The sequence below is a fragment of the Anarrhichthys ocellatus genome, unplaced genomic scaffold, assembly GCF_004355925.1.
Source record: "Anarrhichthys ocellatus isolate YVR2014 unplaced genomic scaffold, GSC_Weel_1.0 scaffold35, whole genome shotgun sequence".
In the NCBI taxonomy this organism is placed as follows: Eukaryota; Metazoa; Chordata; class Actinopteri; order Perciformes; family Anarhichadidae; genus Anarrhichthys; species Anarrhichthys ocellatus.
Window position 1 is genome coordinate 4,564,435 of NW_022280065.1, and position 17,453 is coordinate 4,581,887.

At 40.6% G+C, this 17,453-nt stretch overlaps 3 protein-coding genes across 4 annotated transcripts; 1 reads left to right on the forward strand and 2 right to left on the reverse strand.

Moving 5' to 3' along the window:
• Positions 1–193: 193 nt before the first annotated feature.
• spag1a (sperm associated antigen 1a) lies at positions 194–8,641 on the reverse strand. The gene is made up of 8 exons (XM_031866484.1): positions 8,226–8,641; positions 6,606–6,705; positions 5,798–5,950; positions 5,062–5,219; positions 3,197–3,338; positions 2,777–2,903; positions 2,511–2,648; positions 194–2,008 (listed from the first exon to the last, which is right to left on the reverse strand). The coding sequence occupies exons 1-8, from the start codon at positions 8,581–8,583 to the stop codon at positions 2,003–2,005; spliced, it is 1,182 nt and encodes a 393-aa protein (XP_031722344.1). The 5' UTR covers positions 8,584–8,641; the 3' UTR covers positions 194–2,002.
• A 1,130-nt stretch (positions 8,642–9,771) lies between these two features.
• Positions 9,772–11,524, reverse strand: polr2k (RNA polymerase II, I and III subunit K). Its single transcript, XM_031866594.1, has 4 exons — positions 11,444–11,524; positions 11,167–11,235; positions 10,135–10,227; positions 9,772–10,033 (listed from the first exon to the last, which is right to left on the reverse strand). The coding sequence occupies exons 2-4, from the start codon at positions 11,225–11,227 to the stop codon at positions 10,011–10,013; spliced, it is 177 nt and encodes a 58-aa protein (XP_031722454.1). The 5' UTR covers positions 11,228–11,235; positions 11,444–11,524; the 3' UTR covers positions 9,772–10,010.
• A 257-nt stretch (positions 11,525–11,781) lies between these two features.
• stk3 (serine/threonine kinase 3 (STE20 homolog, yeast)) lies at positions 11,782–17,399 on the forward strand. Of its 2 annotated transcripts, none has more exons than XM_031866596.1 (11): positions 11,782–11,940; positions 12,585–12,665; positions 12,809–12,937; positions 13,193–13,307; positions 13,453–13,617; positions 13,762–13,929; positions 14,047–14,184; positions 14,286–14,411; positions 14,503–14,707; positions 14,916–15,109; positions 15,257–17,399. In XM_031866596.1, the coding sequence occupies exons 1-11, from the start codon at positions 11,918–11,920 to the stop codon at positions 15,413–15,415; spliced, it is 1,503 nt and encodes a 500-aa protein (XP_031722456.1). In that variant the 5' UTR covers positions 11,782–11,917; the 3' UTR covers positions 15,416–17,399. The 2 variants fall into 2 exon arrangements, with proteins under 2 accessions (XP_031722456.1, XP_031722457.1); XM_031866597.1 differs by having other exon boundaries at positions 15,263–17,399.
• Positions 17,400–17,453: the final 54 nt, after the last annotated feature.

The following is a 17,453-nucleotide window of genomic DNA, read 5'->3' on the forward strand; positions in this document are numbered from 1 at the left end:
TGTTTTTACATGGAAATGATTTTCTGTAGTGTCTTCAGTTACATGCTGCCTTGTAAACTTGTCGACTGTATGACAACCGCTCGGCTTTAACAGGCGTGGGTTAAGTTTATTATAACGTGCCAAGTGAGCAGCAATCTGCAATTTTGTTGCAGTATTTGTTGTTTCCCTTCAATCAAGCCACAGAAACAAAAGGCACTTTAAAGCATCCATGTAGCAGTTTATTATTTACATTTGCATCCAAACTATTTACATACAGTACATGCTCTTACATTCCACAAAGCAACACGTCAAGCCTCATATCAGGTGTTTTCATTTAGTTGAGATTTTAGGCTTTTATTTAGACAAGGAAAAAAAAAAAAAAAAAAAAAAGGTTAACCGGTAAAATAAGATTGGACATATTAATCAATACATCAAAGTATGAAAGAAATGAAAGTTGTGGCACATTGTGCTGTACAAAGATTTACATTGTTTTCAGGTTGTTTCAAAACTTAGGAATGGGAGATTTAAAAGAAAGATATTTAAAATGTCCTGCACACCAACGCAGGTGTTTTCAGTTATTTCAGTTAATTAGACCTCTGCTGCTATTGAAGTCTGCTAGAGTGATAAAAGTCTTAGTCGTTACAAAACAGGTGTGCTGATGCAAACAGGCGAATCAATCAAGCACTGCCACAGCTCTAATTAGCAAATAAAGTGAAAACACCTGTGTGTGGATCATGGCTGTAGGGCTTCACAAATGTGGACCTGCAGTCTGGATACAAACTTGAAGATCTCATGGGAGAGTTATGTTGTTGCCGGGTAGGTTCCAACCTGCAGCACCCCAAACATTTTTTTGTAAAGAGACTTGAACCAGTTGATGGAGAAGCCAGACACCAATCAATTTATCAGGCTGAACCGCTATCGACTGTAATCCATCACCCTGTAGGTTACTTCTCTACCACGTATGTTTAAATCTTTTGTTGAATGGAGGCTGTGAGGGATTCTATGAGCAGATCCAGGGGGTTCAGAGTTAAAAGCTATTAAAACTATTCTGATAAGACTTTCCAAATGTAAATACTGTACACCTATTCACACACAAAGACGCATGCAGTCATCTTATTTTCATTCAAGATTGAACCTGAGACCTACAATTCTTACAGTACATGATTCAGTAATGCTACCTTCAGTTGCTGGATATTTCCTAAACCAATGAAGGGACAATTTATTATTAACAACAACTTAAGCACTGAGCTCATGAGATATTTTAACTGATAAATCATTATTTTACCATCTTAAATTATAGTTTTAACGCATTAATTCTTCGGGGTCTTTAGCTGTATGTTTTATAGTGAGATGTTGGCTCATCTTTTTTAAAATGTAGCAGCTGATGAAACATGTAAACAGTGCCAGATGTAGCAGGAATAGCTGAAACCCTGAAAAAAAAAAAAAAAAAGATTGAACCAGATGACTTTTTCCAACTTTTTAAAATCTTTCTGGGAGTTCCTCATCTCTATATACACAATACAGTTGAGTTGTATCCGTTTCTGTCAGTGCTTTGGGTCATGAGCTCATTGAAACATAATGGAACCAAACCCAACATCGTGAAAACAAATCAAAGTTGAATCTTGGCCGACTGTGGTAGAAATCTCAATAAGGCACACATAATACACTCTTACACTTCCCCACAAAACAGCGCTCTGCAGGCCGTTACAAATCGATCTGTATGTACAGTACATTACGTCATAATGTGAAGGATTTATAGTGCAAGCAGGTCATGAGTACCTCGATGTTAGCCTTTTTAAATAAAGCTGCCCGTTATGTAAGGCCGTGTACTCAGGAGTGGTTTGCACACATTGCAGAGCTGAAAAAGCTGATCGTCCAAGGAGCCCGTCCCAGAAGTCAACGCCAGTCATTTCATTTTTTTTACAGGTCGTACTTACTGCAACCGATGGCTTTAAGAGTCCTTTTCCTCAATAACTGCTACAGAACAGTACGCGTGCATACCTGTTTCATTCCTCCACAAACATCAAACCTGGAGGAAATGAGCAAAAGTCAGTATTTTGTTTGATTTGTTGAAACATTTCAAGGCACAATACATCAGTGCTTATTTGTTTATTTAAAACGAAAATGTCACTCATGTTAAATCTTTAATATGTTTCTTATATCTTATGGTTTTAAAAACTGGACATGTTAAATTATAATTTCAGTGCAAGAAAAAAAAATAGTTATAGTAGTCATAGTTATTATTTAAACCTGTTATATTTTATCTCTTGGACATTAAATGCAAATGAGGTTAGAAAGACGGTTTAGGTGAATAACATATCTGCTGAACTAAATCATGGTAACACAATATTAAGTCTGACGATGTTGACAAAAAACCTGATAGTGATCTGGAAAATTCATATTTGCAAAAAACAGTTTCGTCCCTCGAGAATCATTGAATCACTTTTTTTTTTTTAAATTTATTTTTTATTTTTTTTAAAATCACTTCTTGATGTTTGTGTGTGTGTGTGTGCATATAAACAATCTTTTACCCTTGGTGTGTGTGAAGTACTGTCCATCAGACTCTGTCTCAGCAAGCCCGTCACCACCTCAAGCTCTTGCTCTGCTTCCTGAACCTTTGGGTCCAGATGAAGGACTTCCTGGAGGTCACTGCTGGCCGACAGGTAGTCCTGGAAAAGAAATAAATCAAGAGAGAGTGTGGGTGAAAAATAATAACGATAAACGAAAGCCACCACCTGTCTAATCTAACGGCTTCAAATAAATAAATGTGTGTTGACGAAGTGGGAAAGACGGGCACCTGTAGACCCTTATAAGCCAGGGCTCGTCTGTAGAAGGCCTTCTTGTTGCCCGGCTCCATCTGCAGTGCAGAGTCACAGTCCTGTTTGGCCTCTTCAAAGCGATTCAGTCTCAGGAGGCAAATGGCTCTAGAGTATAATAGAGTACAGGGGTCAGGGAAAGCACTCAGTGTACTGCCACAGGTAATGGACGTTATTATGGATTGGGGAGATCATGTGGCGCCCTCTACTGTTTTTCCTGTTATACTGTCCTTAAAGGAGATCATAAGCCAGGGTTAGAATCAGCGTTACGTTTCATCCTAAACTCTGCTTCTTTAAACAGTGCCGACCTGTGACACTAAAGCACACAGCGTTTCTTTCACAGTGTAATTCAGGGACAAACCTTGCTAAAGTTGATCGCTCTCGGGTTGTTTGATGCCTACCTGTTTGTGTAGAGAGCACATTCATCAGGTTTTAATGCGAGACACTCGCTGTACTTCTTCAGAGCCTCCTGAAAGTGGCCTTTCTTGACCAGATCGTTGCCTTCCCGTTTTAATAAAGTAAAGCAGGCGTCTTTTCTCCTCACTGTTGACAGAAATGTGCAATTTAGCAACAATGCAACACTGAAACGGGAAAGAAAAAACAAACAACCTCAGAACTAGACTTTCTGTCTGTCTTCAGTTTCAATGAGGTTACAGATATTCTACACTGTATTGAACGTTGTCTTTCAAGAAGCTTTTCCCATCAGGGACAAACTTTTTCAAGAGCGATCAATAAAACCCATCAGTCTGAATGGACCAGAGGGGATGAGTCAACTCCTGCTTACTGAGCTCTCTACTGTGCTGAGGAAGACTTGGGCGCACTCACGCACGCGCGCACACGCACACACACACAATATCCTGGCCTTTATCAAAGAACCCAATTCTAAATTATTTATCAAGTGAGACAAGAAAACTGACTCATCAAGGCTTGAAATTCACACTTGCCACACATGTCCCCAAGGTTTTTTTCTCCTCTGGCTGACAAGTCTGTCAAAGCTAATACTACTTTGACAGTATGTCTTCAGACTTTTTATTCCCAAAACTGCTCTGTAGCTGAACTTGATGAGCAAAACACCAGTGTTCATGATCAATCGACTCTGAAGCTGATAAAAACATGGTTTAATGTCACACTAACGCTAGTATTTTTCTTTCAGTTTTAATGTATTAAGTTATCTTGCTTTTTTTAAAGCATCCAATATAATATACACACTATATTATATATAGATACATACAATATATACTGGAGCAGGTGGAAAATCAAAGAGCATCTGACGGAGAGGCACAAAGAAGTTGGGATCTTATGGTATTTTATCCTTTAAAAACTTAAAATGTTGCTGTGACCAAACAGGATTTAACAAATAAACGGGAGGTGTTAAACACTGACATCATGCTGAACCACCTCCCATCGGTTTCCCCAGCAACAGCAGTGTGCTATTCAGAGATTAGCTCTGTTCTGTGAATGTGTTGTATTCATCAAGTGTGTGTGTGTGTGTGTGTGTGTGTAGGTCAGGTGCTTTATCTGTGTAAGATTAAAGTCCTGTGTATGGAAATGTTATGCAGAGCATACAAATAAAGCTATTATCTATATTTTAGTGTGTGTGTGTTCTATAATGGTATACCACACAACATGTATACAAATATATTTAAATACATGACATAAATATATATATGGAGCCTTCTGGTGTGTGTGAGCAGAAGCATCCTACAGGAAACCTGACCCTGGATTGTTCCATTACAGCAGTGCTACAGTCTGTGTGGATCGCCTTCGCTTTTCTGCATTATTGATGATCCACCCAGACACACATGCGCACTATCTTACAGCAGGAGTGACTTCACCACTGCTCATCGGCATTTACACACCGATTTCCACTGACCGACTTCTGATGCTGCTGCCTTATTATTCCATAATTTAAAGGGTTTTATTTAAAAATTCTCCACCCACAATTCATAATGCATCTATCTGAGGAGACAAACAATTTTGTCCAAGCAGTAGGAAAAAAAACAAAAGGTGGCAGATTCCTTTTATGTCAGAACAAAAGCTTTCGACAGCAAGTAAATCACAGTTATACATAGAGATAGCTGTAATGCTATAAACTCTATTGGATCAGGAAGCACATGTTCTCGCACTCTATGCTTGTTAGAGTGCGAGTGCATGTGCTTGTGACTGCTTTAGGGGACGACTAGAAGGTTGTAAATCCACTTAGCACATGTTTTGTATTATAAATGTACAACTCCTCACTAAGCTGAGAGGAAGTGATGTCACCGACCTTCATCCTGAGCAGCCCGGGCGGCTCGGGCTTGTGCTACTTCCGCGCTGATCGGTTTGTCTCTGTGCTGCAGCTGGACGGACAGAGGGACGGCGGGAATCTCCGGAAGGTTCTCTCTCCACTCAGGACCGTCCTGCTCGATAAGCATCTTGGTGATCCTGGCAGAGGACGCACAGAGAGTACAACATGCAGTGTAATTAGCCAGATTATTGCCGCAACCACTACGTGTATCGAGCCTGTAGTGTATTCAGACGGGAAACGCGACAAATAAAGTCAAGTTAATGTGGATGGTGGTGAAACAACTGCAAAGACCACAACAGAAGAACATCTGACTAGAAGAATTAGAATAAAAATGGACAGCAAAGTATGTTGATTTCATATATACTAACTGCAAAATCAGCACACTGTAAAGATGACATACTGTATACAGTTAGCAAGTGGTACATAATTAGGAAAATCTCCTTGTCAGTGAAATGAACCGTTTGGCCGAATGAAGATGTGCAAACTTTCAAGCCTTGATGGCACAAGATTAATAGGCTCTTCAACTCTTATTAAATGCATATTGGACTATTTATTTATACACGAAGCCATAAAAAGAATGGTGTCAAATGTGTTAACCAAAATATTATAAGAAGAATATGTGTAAGGATGGAACAAATACATACAGAACAGAAAAAAAACAACATGACAAGTTCCAGAAGCCACCGTTTATAATGTTTAACTGTTTTCAGCTGACCTGTGGACGCTGTCGTGAGCCGCCTGCACGCTGGTGTCTATCTGCAGGACAGTCTTATAATCCACGTAGGCCTTTTTGTAGCGCTCCAGTGACTCATGGGCCATGCCTCTGCGTAACAGGGGCTTCAAGGAGTACGGCTGCAGCTCCAAAGCCCTAAGAGGATCAGAGAGATGCAGGGACAGAGGATCAAACCGTCTACACCTGCTCACTGTGACTCACAGGTGTAACTGGTCTGATCTGCAGCTCTCCATTCATAAACATGCGAGTCTTTGCTTCAGACAGAGGGATTCCTGCAGCCTCCTAACAAATAAAACTGAATAAAATAAAACAGGAAGAATTTATGTCACCAAAAGTAGCAAAACAAGATATTGACTTGTCTTTAGTCTTATTTAAATTACGCATGTAAGGAAAGTCATGCTCTACTTAACTCTACTTACCTAATACAGGCTGAAATATTAAAAAGGTAATTTCATTTAACTACAAAAGCTGATATCTTTCATTGTGAGACAAAGGCAAATGCTATAATAGCAAACGCTATCTTAATTAAAGGGGAACTGCACCGATTTTACACATCAAGGTTTGCAAGTGCAGGGACGTGTGACTTCATATAAAGCCTTCTGTGATTCCGTCCCAGCAGTCGCCAGTCCTGTTGAATTGTGGGTAATCAGTGGGTTCATATTTTTTTTTTCTAACTGTCCATCATGAACCTGACAAAGTGATGTTACAGGAGAGCAATAATAGATCGGTGGAGTTCTCTTTTACATCCGACAGAAACACACAAAGCACAGAGCGGACACGTGTCACGTACTTGTTACAGTCCTGTATGCATTCGGTGCTGCTTCCATTCTTCAGGAAACAGGCTGCTCTGTTGGAGTACAGAATACACAGGTCTTCTGGACTATCGATGCCTGCAGGGGGAACAAATACAAACGCACTTAGCTCTGAATGGTGAAACAACAATCCGGTCATCTTTCATTTCAGTATAACACATGGGCGTAAAGACAGACTAGTACTTCATATGAAGAACAGCTCTTTTTCACTTTTGCTGTAGTCATTTTCTGTAATGTCCATTCTTCTCTGGGCCTCCGCTGCAGTTTCACAACTGACAGCGCAGCATCAGTTATCACGTGCTGCTCGAGTGCCCAAAGATGATGACTACAGTGCTGATACTCCTCAACATTAGTGTTTTTGTTTTTTTCTTCCAGAATCATAAAGATGCTAAATCCCACATTGTTTCCAGTGCTTTACTTTGAGAGTCTCTCTGTTTAGTCGACTCTTGTCCTGTGTCTTGCATTGAGCATAGCAGAAAAAAGCTACTCCACTTACTAGCCACAAGAGTAAAAGTTGGCTGAGTGCTCTTAAACGTGCAGCATGACATTCAATCTCACCTAAAAGCCCCCCATGTGCACCCGCACATGACTTCTATCTACGGTCAGCGGTGTTGTCTTGTGCCAACACTGCATTCACAAATCACCAGCGAAGCCTCGAGTCTCAGCTGCAGTTTTTGTTGATGTTAGACTAAGAACTTGTGATCACTGATCCACACAGGTGATGGGTCCCAAAAAAAAAGTGTCCCTCTACTAGAATCATAACGTATGATTATGAGCACATGCAGGCTGACTTGGAAAAGATATTGAGCGGCGATGACAAGAATAATGGATTCAAAATTGACATGGGATACTGTGGATTGTGGAGCCAAAAGATACTCAACTTGTATCCGATACCCTTACGAGGGCAGGTACACAGATACTACAAGAGACTTTCTGTCTCACTCTGTGCTACCAAAGTGTTGATGTTCCCACATTAGTGGCTTGGCTGCCATCAGAAGTTGCTTTTGAAGTCTTTTCGTCAACAAAAAGCACAGCAGGGGAACAGTTTTTTACGCTAAAGATGATTTTAAAACGGGTATAGGGTACAGTATGAAGGCACATTGTTGTTCACTGCATGACTCTTTAGACACTAGTCTTTTTATTGTTTTCTAAACAAAAATGCCAGAAATTCACTGTGGGAAATTCCGCAATTTCTACAATTGTGAAGTGAATATCTTTGGGTGTTGGATTGTTAAGACAAATACGCAATTTCAACATGTCAACTTAGAAATTGTTAGGGCCATTTCCCCTATTTTCCGACAATTTACAGACCAAACAATAACTACATTTATAAAGAAAAAACCGCACTGCACGACATGCAGCTATAGTGTCATTGCCAATGTCAATTTAGCTTATTACAGTTTTTTGGTCATACTGCATATTGTGCATGTCAAGTTTAACAACCCAGAATTGTTTCTACTGAGAAACATCTGAGAGTAAAATGTATTATGGCACCTACATTTCTCTAATCAACAGAGGTGTTTCTCCTCCGGATCAAAAGCTGCTCGTGAGGCGTGAATTCTCCAATAAAATACGCACACCGTTGACATCTTCCTCACCTGCTTCAGCACACCCATCAATGGCCTGTGTGTACTTGTCCAAGGCGTCCCCAAATTGGCCATTTTTGAAGAGGTGGTTCCCTGCGTTCTTGAGCCGGGCCAGGTGAGGAGGAAGTGCCCCGGCGGGGGCGTCCAGATAACTAGTGTCCGCTGCAGGGCTGCCCTGCTCCTCTTGTCCACCAGCAGGGCTGTTTTCCCTCCGAGCGCCGTTGGCCACCCCCTTTCCTGGAGCTCTCGGCGTCTGGGGCTTTTCCGCGGTGCTTCCGCCCCGGTTTCTCGTCCCGTTCCCCGCTGTGGCCTGATGCGATCGGCCTCCCCCTCCTCCGCTACCCGGGGGCTTGTCCTGTGCGTTACCCATGGCCGCACTCCCTCCGCAGTGTGTTCAAACTCTTCCTCTCGCAGAGCAGCAGCTATGTCTGAGCCTTTGCTGGGGATTTCTGTAGGACACGCCCCCTTGGATGATATGTTATTTGTGACGTCACAGAAGGGGGGGAAGTGCCACAGCGATGCAGTGCTGCAGTAGGACAGCGTCAGATTAGACATGCGAGTACAGGGCTCTGGTGTGCTGGTGACATAATACAGGCAGACACATCCAAAACCCGAATGAGCGTGTCAAATTAGAGGAAAACAACAATTGTTATGATATATTTCTTTATTCTTTATGGTCAATGATGATGCCCTTTAGACCCTTACAAAACAAAAGCATTGCTTTGTTTCTACTATAAATTTAAACTTTGTTTTTTTCTAATGTCTTTTATTAAGGGGACATTCAAAGTCGTAACAGCACAGCTGTAAATAATCTAATTAATTATTTGCTCCAGTTCTGTGCATGCTGGCTCACTGTCGTGACTTACACTCGGATAGAGCTAAGCCATCGTTAATGTTATTAGTACCACCTGTGCTTCTCCTAATGGACATGGCACAATGGCTGCTGTGAAAAAAATCGGAAAGGAATATGAAGGAAATCATTTGGGCTGTAGTTGTTTTTATATTTTTTAACATGTTACTGGACCAAACCAGTGGTTCCCAATTTAGGGGTTGGGGCCCTCAAAAACGGTCACAGTGTCCAAATTAAACACTATTTTCCCTATAAATAATAATATATTATATAGGTATTTGTCAGAAACTAAAGAAATGATTTAGCTTCACAAAATTATGTAAATTCTTTCACACCTAATTCTCATCTTTGCATTATTTAAAGGAAATTTCCAGATAATTTAAGGCCTTTCAGCCTTTTAATGAATAGTTTTAAGAAGAAATCAGTCATTGGTTCAACTGGTGACAACTAGTAAACGTGCAACCACTTGGGGTCTCGACAAATGAATGATAACATTGTTATTTCACAGTGTAAAAAAATGAATATTAATCTATTTAATTGGTTTTATTTAAACATTTCTAAATGATTGTACATATTCTTCCATCAGTCTAGATGTTATCATTCAAAGGTGATACTTGCTGACGTGTTGAGGGTATTAAGGATATGTGGGTGAACTGATATTTATGAATCATGGGATAAAATGAGAATAAAAGTCAACACAGTCAAGGCTAGTGAAAATCTTGTTTTTTAATAAACCAAAACCTTTCATCTGTTACTCTTAGGTGAAATAACAACAGCACTACTTGTGTCGCAATGAAAATGTTGAGCTTCAACCATAATTCAGGAATCTGTAGTCAGACCTGAAGGTCAGAACATATGGAGTTGTCAATCGATTTATTTACATGGTCATACACCACAAAAATAGTACACAACGAAAACAATTATCAAAACGGCTGCTCTCCTCGTCTTCATCGGGCATCAAAGACAACCACTGAAATCAAAGAGTCAAGGAAATGTACAGTCACAGCTCTCAGTTCATACGTATAATTTATTTTTAAAATAATTTTGCCATCAAAGGCATTGAAAGGATACATCTCTTTGTTCTCTTCTTGTACATGATCCTGTAACCGCACTCTCTGCATCGGATGGGATCACGGGCCTTAATTTCATTTTCAGTGTGACATTCTGCAAACAATAAAAGAATATTACAGAAAACATCCCATACACCCATTATTATTAGAGGATAATCGTTATGAGCTTTCTGCAGATGCGTCGGTATCAGAGTACATTTCGGCTGATACAAGAAATTTCAGAACAGAAATGCACAACAAGGTGTGCAGTCATTTAGAAACAGCGTCTCCATTACATAGCTCGTCCACCAAAGATACAAGATGAACATTTCTCAAAAAACAACAACAACAACAAAACCACCACCCAAACCATTTAGGGATCCCTATTGATCCAGTATCTGGCAGGCTATAATAACTATGTAATTGTTCAGTTCATGCTGAAGCCTGGTGTGTATTGGTTCATTGATGAGGATTCATTTATATGCAAAAAATGTATATGACTTTTTTTTTTTTTTAAGTGTGAATCATGTATTTCGGCTTATTTAGAAACCAGTGATTTTAGTTCTGGTTACATTGGCAGATTCATAAATGTTTAAGGGAAAATAGATTGTGTGAACTGTGTTATTGTAATGTGATATGAGGATTTTTAGTTTGTCAATGTGTCATGAAGTGACTCAACAAAATAATTTTGTGTACAGAAGAGTGAACTTGTTTATGTTGAGGTTACATCATATCTATATAGTATCAGTTCTGGCAGTGAATTTATTATTTTGTTGTAGACAAAGGTCTGAATATTGTGAAATGTATGTGTATATTTTGACTCTTTGTGATATCTAAAAGGTAGGTTTCTATCAATTTTGTGGTGTCTTGTAATCCAGTGCGGTCTGAGCAGAGCTGAATGCATAACGTACACGTGCGGCTGTACTGGCAGTGATAGAAGATGTAAAAGCAGCAGCTGTAGCAGTACTCTAGGTATGGTAAATTAGCATTGTTAGCAGCGGTGACGGCTGTAACGGTGCAATAAACACCAACAAAAGCTACAATGTAATGATACCTCCACATATGTAGATCATAGGCTGCTGTTTGGGCGGTTGCGCATCTTTCTGTGGATCCATTTTTGTTTCTATAAAAGACAGAAGAAGCCATGTTGACACAATCACATACGTGAGGTAACAGCATGCTAACACAGAAACAGCATGGTGTGTAACGTTACCGACAGTGTAAAGCTGGAGGAATAGTGAACAAATGTCTTTCAGACGCCTCAAAATGCTGTATGAATATAGTACATATGAACCACAGGAAAGGTGAAGATAAAAAATAAGACAGCTCACCGTTTTAACACGCTAAATGTTTACCTCTCTTTTCACATCACACACTGCTGCATGTGCGCATGCGTACAACCGTCGTACACCTCAGAGCAAAGTGGTTTGTGATTGGTCAGAAGATTTGCGTCACGTTTAGCGTATTTTTTTCCTTTTTGACAGACAACGCAAATTATATGAATATATGACAGATTACATGGTATGTAATGGTGTTTCTGTGGTTTATTTATTGAAGGTTGTTCATTGTTTCTATGTTTCTAAGGACAGACGTTGTTTTTATTTTAAACTCCGGTCCACCAGAGGGCGCTGTCGGAATGTGTTTCCACCAAACGGCCCATCATCTGACGAACACTCAGCTGGCCCTCCGCTAGTTTTTGACAACAACGACTCTGTCGACAATGTTCACATCTTGACTATTGGCCCCAACACAGCCATAACTTACTATTAGTCCGTTGCCTTTTTTATTATTTGAAGTTATACATCATGGAGCAGTCTGCGCCCAAAAGGTTTGTGTAGTTCTCACTGGTTTAAAACGTGCTTGCAATCTATTAACTAGCTAGCTAAAAGGCTAACGTAGGCGGTAGCTGTCGCACAGCTAGCTGATGCTAACTGAGTTAGCTTTACCAGTTTTCTGTCAAACTTTCTACTTAATTAAGACGAGTTAACAATTTTAGAGCTCACTCCTGACCAAAGTCACACGCCCAGTGTTGAAGCCTCTAATTGGTAACTGTTAATGTTCGTTAGTGACTTTTATTGAGCATTTTGATCTAACGTTACGTTATTACTTGGACAGGTACAAAATACAAATAAATTAATTGTGTGTGAGTTGAAACAATTTTACACATCAGAGACCAATATCACACATCCTAAATAACCAAAAATATCTGTACTTAATAATAAATGAGGCAAAGACTAATTAATCCCTTGCTGTAGTGTTTGTTTAAAGTGAATACATATGCAAACATTTGTGTTATTTATACATTTTAACACCTTATTTTGAATGCATTATTCCCTTAAAATCATTAATTTATGTGTATTACTGAATTTCAGATGCTCAAATGGTATAGTGTTTTAGATTAGTTTCACTACTTATTTTTAAGTAGACATTTATACTGAAGTTACAATTGATTTGTTCCATTTTCTTCCCCAGCAAGCTGAAAAAGCTGAGTGAGGACAGCTTGACCAAGCAGCCAGAGGAAGTGTTTGATGTTTTAGAGAAACTCGGTGAAGGGTAAGATGTTTTTTCTCTGTTTCCACTCGTGTGCCATTGTCTGAAACTATTTTAAGTCCATCTGTACTTTTTTAAGATGCACCTCCTTTGTTGTGTAGTGTGTTAATTTGTTAATAGTATCACATTTAAATGTTTGTGTTTAGTTCCTATGGCAGCGTGTTCAAAGCCATCCATAAGGAGTCCGGCCAGGTGGTGGCCATCAAGCAGGTTCCTGTGGAGTCGGATCTGCAGGAGATCATCAAGGAGATTTCCATCATGCAGCAGTGTGACAGGTTAGAGGAGAATGCAGCTTTCCCCCAAACTTCCAAATTCACCACACAGATTTCTGTCCTCAAAGGATCATATTTGCTTCCATAGTTCACTTTGCTTTAAGTTTGATGTTTGCTTTAACAGCATTAGTCAGCTACTGCAGCCTGAACAGCGCTCTGATGTGTTGATCTACGAGCGTTTTCTCACTTCTGCTGTTTTCGTTCTAAACGGAAATTCCGCCTCCTTTGATAACCACTCTGTTTTGCATTTCCTTTTAGCCCGTATGTAGTGAAATACTATGGCAGCTACTTCAAGAACACTGACCTGTGGATTGTCATGGAGTACTGTGGAGCCGGCTCTGTGTCTGACATCATCAGACTGCGCAACAAGACGGTGGGTGCTTACAGAGATATCTGTGGTGCGTGTGCATGGCTGTACTGAAATCACACTTGCCTTACATACCTGGGTTAGTCTTATTTATTTGTTCACTTTTGGATCATATTTAATCCACGTGTTTTCTCTTTCCTTCTCACATTAGTTGACAGAGGATGAGATTGCCACTATCCTGAAGTCAACACTGAAGGGTCTTGAATACCTTCACTTCATGAGGAAGATCCATCGAGACATCAAGGCAGGAAACATCCTCCTCAACACCGATGGACACGCCAAACTGGCCGACTTTGGAGTTGCTGGACAGCTAACGGTAACATTATAGCAGTGGCTTGATGGTTTGTACCAGTGACAGCAAAGTGAATGTTCTTTTTTTAAACTTCCACTATGAATGTATAGTCTTTCACAAACTTCAAGTTCATAATTGTGATTCCAGATTTGTTTTTTCTCTCTGAAGGACACTATGGCGAAGAGAAACACTGTGATCGGTACTCCCTTCTGGATGGCCCCAGAGGTGATCCAGGAGATCGGCTACAACTGTGTTGCTGACATCTGGTCCCTGGGCATCACGTCCATAGAGATGGCCGAGGGCAAACCTCCCTACGCTGACATCCATCCCATGAGAGTGAGTGTGCACACGTTTGTTCAAGAAGCTGGTGCTAAGACACAACAAGCTCAGACCTGAAGCAGGACTTTTTGTGATTTCACCTGACTTTTTTGAAACCTCTTTGCTTTCCTCCAGGCGATCTTCATGATCCCCACCAACCCGCCTCCAACGTTCAGGAAGCCGGAGCTCTGGTCGGACGACTTCACGGACTTTGTCAAGAAGTGTCTGGTCAAGAATCCAGAGCAGAGAGCGACTGCCACGCAGCTCCTACAGGTTGGAGGAAAGACACACACACACACACACAGACAGATGTCAGAGAGAAGTTGAGCCACTAACGATACCACAAAACACTTATTCTTTTTGTGAATGTCCAGCACGCATTTATAAACCAAGCCAAGCCGGTCATAATCCTGAGAGACCTGATCACTGAGGCCATGGAGATGAAAGCCAAGAGGCAGCAGGAGCAGCAGAGAGAGCTGGAGGAGGAGGACGACAACTCTGTACGTACGCGGAGACGTTAACAATACAGTTTGTGTCAATGACTTAATTAAACGGCTACATGTTGAGGCCATGTGACTGAATGTCTTCCAGGATGAGGAGACGGAGGTGGACTCTCACACTATGGTGAAGTCGGGCTCGGAGGGTGCAGGAACCATGCGGGCCACCAGCACCATGAGTGATGGCGCCCAGACCATGATTGAACACGGCAGCACCATGCTGGAGTCGGACCTGGGCACCATGGTCATCAACAGTGATGATGATGATGATCAGGAGGAAGACCAGGGATCCATGAGGAGTGAGCACGCACACATAATGTTGATTCAGATATGGGGAGAAAAGGGTTGCACATCCGCTGCCGCTACAGCAGCTAAATGAAGGCTCGAGCCAACAGGAAAGTGTTAATGTTATTAGCTTTTCTTGTCTGTAATATTGTCATATGGGGATGGCAAAAGCAGGGTACTAACTAGAGGATCAAGAGTTGAAAACCTCTCCCTCCTCCACAGGACACGCCACCTCTCAGCAGCCAATACGTCCGTCCTTCATGGACTATTTTGACAAGCAGGACTCCAACAAGGCGGCCCAACAGCAGGAGAACTACAACCACAACCAGCCGCAGGAGCAGCCCGGCTACCATATCCAGTCCAAGAACGTCTTCCCCGACAACTGGAAGGTGCCCCAAGACGGAGACTTCGACTTTGTGAGTAACGTCTTCTGTGAGCATGTGATGGTGCTGCTGTAGTTAATTTGGGTTTGACCTGAAGGAATAAACAGCAGTGCCTCGGCAGCAGTTCTTACACTAAATATGACTCATTGTCTGTGTTCCTAATTGTGTGCTGTCGCCCAGCTAAAGAACCTGGACTTTGAGGAGCTGCAGCTGCGTCTGACTGCCCTGGATCCCATGATGGAGCGGGAGATTGAGGAGCTCAGGCAGCGCTACACTGCCAAAAGGCAGCCCATCCTGGATGCCATGGATGCCAAGAAGAGACGACAACAGAACTTCTGAGTGCCTCTCGCACTAGTCTTCACCACAAAACTTACATCCCATTGACTCAGAGGAACTAAAGATGACCGTATTGTCTTTGTCTGCTGTTCTAATCGCCTGCTAACTGGCCTCTAAATGAAGTTGGATGCCTCTCTTACATCCATTTTGACTCCTGGAATCTACACTCGTCTGCCTTGTTTCCACACTTCGTCTCGATGCTGTTCCACCATATCTAAGTCTTATATTTGTTTCTACACTTCCTGTAAAGTTGCTTTCCCATGAATGATACTCAGGACTGAGGCCAAAGAGAGAACTAAGGCTATTATACGTCTGAACGTCACAACGTAAGTTCCACCATCAACACATAAGGAGGCCTATCGGGCAGTAGCAGCAGCGTAATCACAGCGGTCGATGACATGTGCTCTTTTTTTCCTCAGACTTTTCACTTTCACTGTAAATATAATATAGAGCCTAGTTTGGAAATACCTGCAAGAAAAAGCTGTGGAGGCCTGTCCATGACCAAAGACAATCAAGATGATGATTATAGTGGAGAATGCCTTAAAATAATGTAAAACTGGTCAGGTGGTTAAATCCATTTCCTCACTTGGAGATGAGTCGGAAGTGGACTGAGGAAAGCTGTTAGGATGGAGAGAAATGGCGGTAGTGAAGAACGGATCATGCATGTTTTCAGGGTTGGATCAGAACATTTGAAACTATTTTTATTAGTCTTAATTATCATTTATTTAATTATCACGTTATTTTTTTGGGCTTCTTTAAAACAACCAGTGCACTGTCTATGTATTGACTCCGTGCATCTCGGTGCCTCATAACACACCTGTACCACTTACCCTGATGTTTTAAAGTCGGAGCTTTAACTTGACAAGATGATCCACTTTACACAAATTAAAACCAGAGATATCACCAAAATTCATTCTGAAGTTTAAAAAAAAAAAAGAAAAAGCAAGCGAATGCATTCCAGAATACTGCAGATTTATTCCACGGTTGTAATAATTGTTTTCTGTTATAAATTGAGATTGCAATTTAACTTTATAAAATGTGTGGAGCCGTCTCGTATGCACAGCATTAGAGAAGAGAAAGAAGAAGCCTTTATTTTGAATGTTAAATGGAAAGCTCCTACTGCTCTTCATGAGGGAAACAAACTGCGCTGTTGTGGTTGTAGTTAAATTCTGACGTTCTGATTTTACACGCGCTAACGATGACCCTTTGAATACATGTACAATATGTCTGCAGGTTGCTGTTGCATACGAATGTTAATATGCAGTCTTTATGGTTCAGCACATACTGCATATTAATCAACATTTTGATATAATCTTATGAATAGAGCTGTTACACTATCTCGCGTATCTGATGGACAATGTGGCTAAAATGAGCTGAAACTTTAAAACACTTGAATCCACTCTTTTTTTTTTTTCTTCAAACCCGCTTATTCACAGAAATCATTACCATTCTTGTCATAAATTAATTCTGCAGTGCTTTAGCAACTCGCACACAAGCATTCACAATTTATTTGTTAAATGTGTTTCAAACTTTTTCATTTTGTGACACTGGTTTAAATATGGTAGCTGATTTGGCTCTTAATATTTCTGCCCTTTGTTGACTATATGTGGCTTGATTTCTGCGTTTTTTAGACTATGCATGTTTATAGTTGTTTGCTATTTAGTGGAATGTTTCTAACAGAGCGCTGTTAATATGGAAGCTGGATTTTCAGTTTTAACAAACTATTTGCTCTGTACAATTTTAAAAACGCCCCATCTGAAATATGACACTGCGGAGAATATGCCATCGTATGTGTAGTTATCTGAAATCACGGTTTGATATATATAGCTATATGATTTTGTTCTGTTATTTCTGCAATATAATGACTCGAGAGTGAAGAGTGGAATGTAAGCATTAATGTTTGAACCACCTAATTTATTATCTTTTGTTTGTAATACTTTATTTTGAACAGGTGCAAGAAATAATAAAAGTTACTTATAGTTAACCATATCTGCAGTGGAATCCTTTTCATCTTATCTCTGAGATCATAAAAGGAGACTTG